The 2,843-nt window shown below is 35.9% G+C and overlaps 1 protein-coding gene across 1 annotated transcript; it reads left to right on the top strand.

Annotated features, from left to right (window-relative positions):
• On the top strand, positions 1-2,843 carry LOC113313590 (uncharacterized protein C24B11.05-like). The gene is made up of 8 exons (XM_026562384.1): positions 1-105; positions 939-1,006; positions 1,097-1,162; positions 1,260-1,357; positions 1,464-1,589; positions 1,686-1,976; positions 2,144-2,209; positions 2,317-2,843. Exons 2-8 carry the CDS (start codon positions 946-948, stop codon positions 2,467-2,469), a joined length of 861 nt encoding a protein of 286 aa, XP_026418169.1. The 5' UTR covers positions 1-105; positions 939-945; the 3' UTR covers positions 2,470-2,843.

Genomic DNA, 2,843 nt, shown 5'->3' with positions numbered 1-2,843 from the left:
CTCCCTCCTCTCCTCTGCTCCTTCTCTCTCAATAAACTCCTTTGAAACCCCTTCATCATTCTCTTTTCTTCTCAGCATTTGATTTCATCATCAAACTCAATTTTGGTATGTTCCATTTCTTCCTCTCTTGTATTTTTCTTAAGTTTTTGATGCAATGTAGGTTCAATTTGATCTTGAAAACTGTTTGATTTTTATTTCTTGTATGTTTTTTCAAAATGGGTTTTGTTCAATTGATCAAAAAGGGAAAAAAACTGTTGAAAAAGTCATTTTGGCCAGAGGGGGCAGTTGCCCCCTCCCTGGAAATTTGTTTTTTCATTTTTTTTTTTGTTGTCAATTGAATTTGATTGTGGAACAGAAAGTAAGACTGTTTGTTAAAATGTCAGAAAGAGGGTCTAAAGATTCTGAAAAGATGGTATTGTAATTCTTTAATTTTCTGCTCAAAATGGACAAGTTTTGATGTCTTTGAATTGCTTTGAGAGGTTCTAAATCTGTAGTTTGGAATCTTTAGATGTTGGGAGAAGGTCTTTTTCATTCAAAAGCACTCTGAATTTCTCTAATATGATTTGTTTTTTTTTGGTGAATTTGATTTACAGCTTTTATCCATTTATCTCTATGTATGTGTGGTTTGAGTTGTAATTGGGTCTTTATCTTTGAATTGGGTCTTTGGGGATCATAATTGTCACGATTGTATAGATTTTTGATTCTGTGGGTAGTCCTTTTCGATATTGAAATCCGTTAGTAGAGTAGGTCATGATCATGGACAGATTCTTGTAGTTAGGCTCTCATTTTCAATTGAAATCGGTTGGCATGACTCATGAATTGCGTTCGAATGGTTTTGAAATGAATTCTATATATTCTAGTGAAGGACCTCCTAGTTGTTGTGAATGTTCTTATGTACACTGCATAGTTGAGCTAACTTTCCTTTGTTCCTTGTTTAGTTTCAAAATGGAGTACGGCGATTGTTACCAACAACCTCAGAGTACCAAATATGACTGCCTTCTCTTCGGTGAGATTTCAAACTTAGTAGCTCTTGTAGATGTAGGTTTATAATTTGGAATTATTCATGATTAATGGTCAATGTTCTTCAATTTTTCAGATGTAGATGATACTCTTTATCCTTTCAGTTCTGGTTTGTCAGCCAGTTGCACCAAAAACATAGGAGGTACGAATTCGTCATAATTATTAATCCAATTTGTTATTTGTTTTGGATTCACGAGATCCTAATGGTTTCTGTCTTTGGATGCTTCTTTTGCTTTTAGACTATATGCATGAAAAGCTTGGCATAGAGGAGAGCAAAATTCCTGAATTGTGCAATTTTCTCTACAAGACATATGGAACAACTATGGCCGGGCTTCGGGTATGCTTTCAATTCTTTTGTTTGTTGAAGTTATAGATGTTTATGAGCAATGTAATAAGCGTCGTTATCTGACTTTTTTGTAATTTGGTTTCCTAATTGTCCTCAGGCTATTGGTTATGATTTCGACTATGATGAATACCACAGCTTTGTTCACGGTAGATTACCGTATGAGAATCTCAAACCAGACCCAGTTCTAAGAAGCCTTCTGTTGAGCTTACCTTATCGTAAAGTTGTAAGTTTCCCATAACTGAATGGATAAACTAGTAATTGTGTGTTCTCCCGGCCTTCATAGCTATCTTTCTAACAATTTTTTCATCTTTGTCAATAGATCTTCACAAACGCAGATAAGATCCACGCAGCTAAGTGTCTGAACAGACTTGGGTTGGAAGGTTGCTTTGAAGGGATTCTATGTTTTGAGACTCTGAATCCTACGCACAACAGCAACATCAATTCAGATGGCGAAGATGAACAAAACACAGAACTTTTTGATATTGTTGAACATTTTTCTCAACCTGGTAACAGTCAATCAGAACTTCCAAAGACGCCAATTGTCTGCAAACCTTCTGAATCTGCTATTGAACAAGCTCTCAGTATAGCTGGCATCAACCCACACAAAACAGTAAGATAATTCAAACACTTACCTTTGAAATTCTGTTGGACTAGTAAGATATTGAATGATTTTGATATACTGAGATGCTAAACGTTTCTGTCACCCTTTAGGCGCAAAGTGTAGCAGTTTATTCTTGTCATGCTGATTTATCTTTTCCTTGGCTGTTTTGGTTACAGATATTCTTTGATGACAGCACCCGAAACATAGCTTCTGGGAAATGTGTGGGTCTAACCACTGTGTTGGTAAGTTACTCAAGCAATCCAATAATGCACAAATCATTATCGTTGTTGGTTACTCTGCTTTGCTATACATATTATTAGACGTTTAATGATTATATTCTGTTGTGTAGGTTGGAAATTCACATAGATGCAAAGGTGCAGATTATGCACTAGAAAGCCTTCATAACATCAGGGAAGCGTTGCCTGAACTATGGGATGTTGCAGAAAAGAAATCAGAACAAATGGTCACCAAGATTGCTATCGAGACATCCGTAATTGCTTAATCCATTCCGTTGTATTGTTCAAGATCCATCCATCATCCGCAGAAAAGAGGGGATTTGTCACCACATGCCTATGCATGCTTGTGTGCTTTTTTTTTTTGGGATTTTTCTGTATAGATCCCATTAACACCCCTCTTTGGCTCATTTTTCTTCTTGTTGCTGTTATATTAGTTAAAAGTTAAAAAGCAAATGCATGCCTGTATGCATTTTTTTGGGATCTCGTCGCAGTAGATCCCATTAACATGTCTATGATCTGGTTCCTCTTCTTGTTGTGTTATATTAGTTAAAAGAAATGTAGATCGATTCGATGTATCTATCTCAATGTAATAGTATTATACGAGTCTATAATAAAGAAATGGGGGTTTCTTCTTGGAGCA

This window comes from Papaver somniferum, chromosome 9 (assembly GCF_003573695.1).
Source record: "Papaver somniferum cultivar HN1 chromosome 9, ASM357369v1, whole genome shotgun sequence".
Classification (NCBI taxonomy): Eukaryota; Viridiplantae; Streptophyta; class Magnoliopsida; order Ranunculales; family Papaveraceae; genus Papaver; species Papaver somniferum.
The sequence above is the reverse complement of the archived record's forward strand: the minus strand, read 5'-3'. Positions and strand labels throughout refer to the sequence as shown.

Excerpts from the sequence above, each read along its gene's own strand:
- LOC113313590 (XM_026562384.1), top strand. The coding sequence starts at position 946 with ATGGAGTACGGCGATTGTTACCAACAACCTCAGAGTACCAAATATGAC. Across the intron at positions 1,358-1,463 it reads CAACTATGGCCGGGCTTCGG|GCTATTGGTTATGATTTCGA; the intron begins GTATGCTTTCAA and ends AATTGTCCTCAG. Across the intron at positions 1,590-1,685 it reads GCTTACCTTATCGTAAAGTT|ATCTTCACAAACGCAGATAA; the intron begins GTAAGTTTCCCA and ends CTTTGTCAATAG.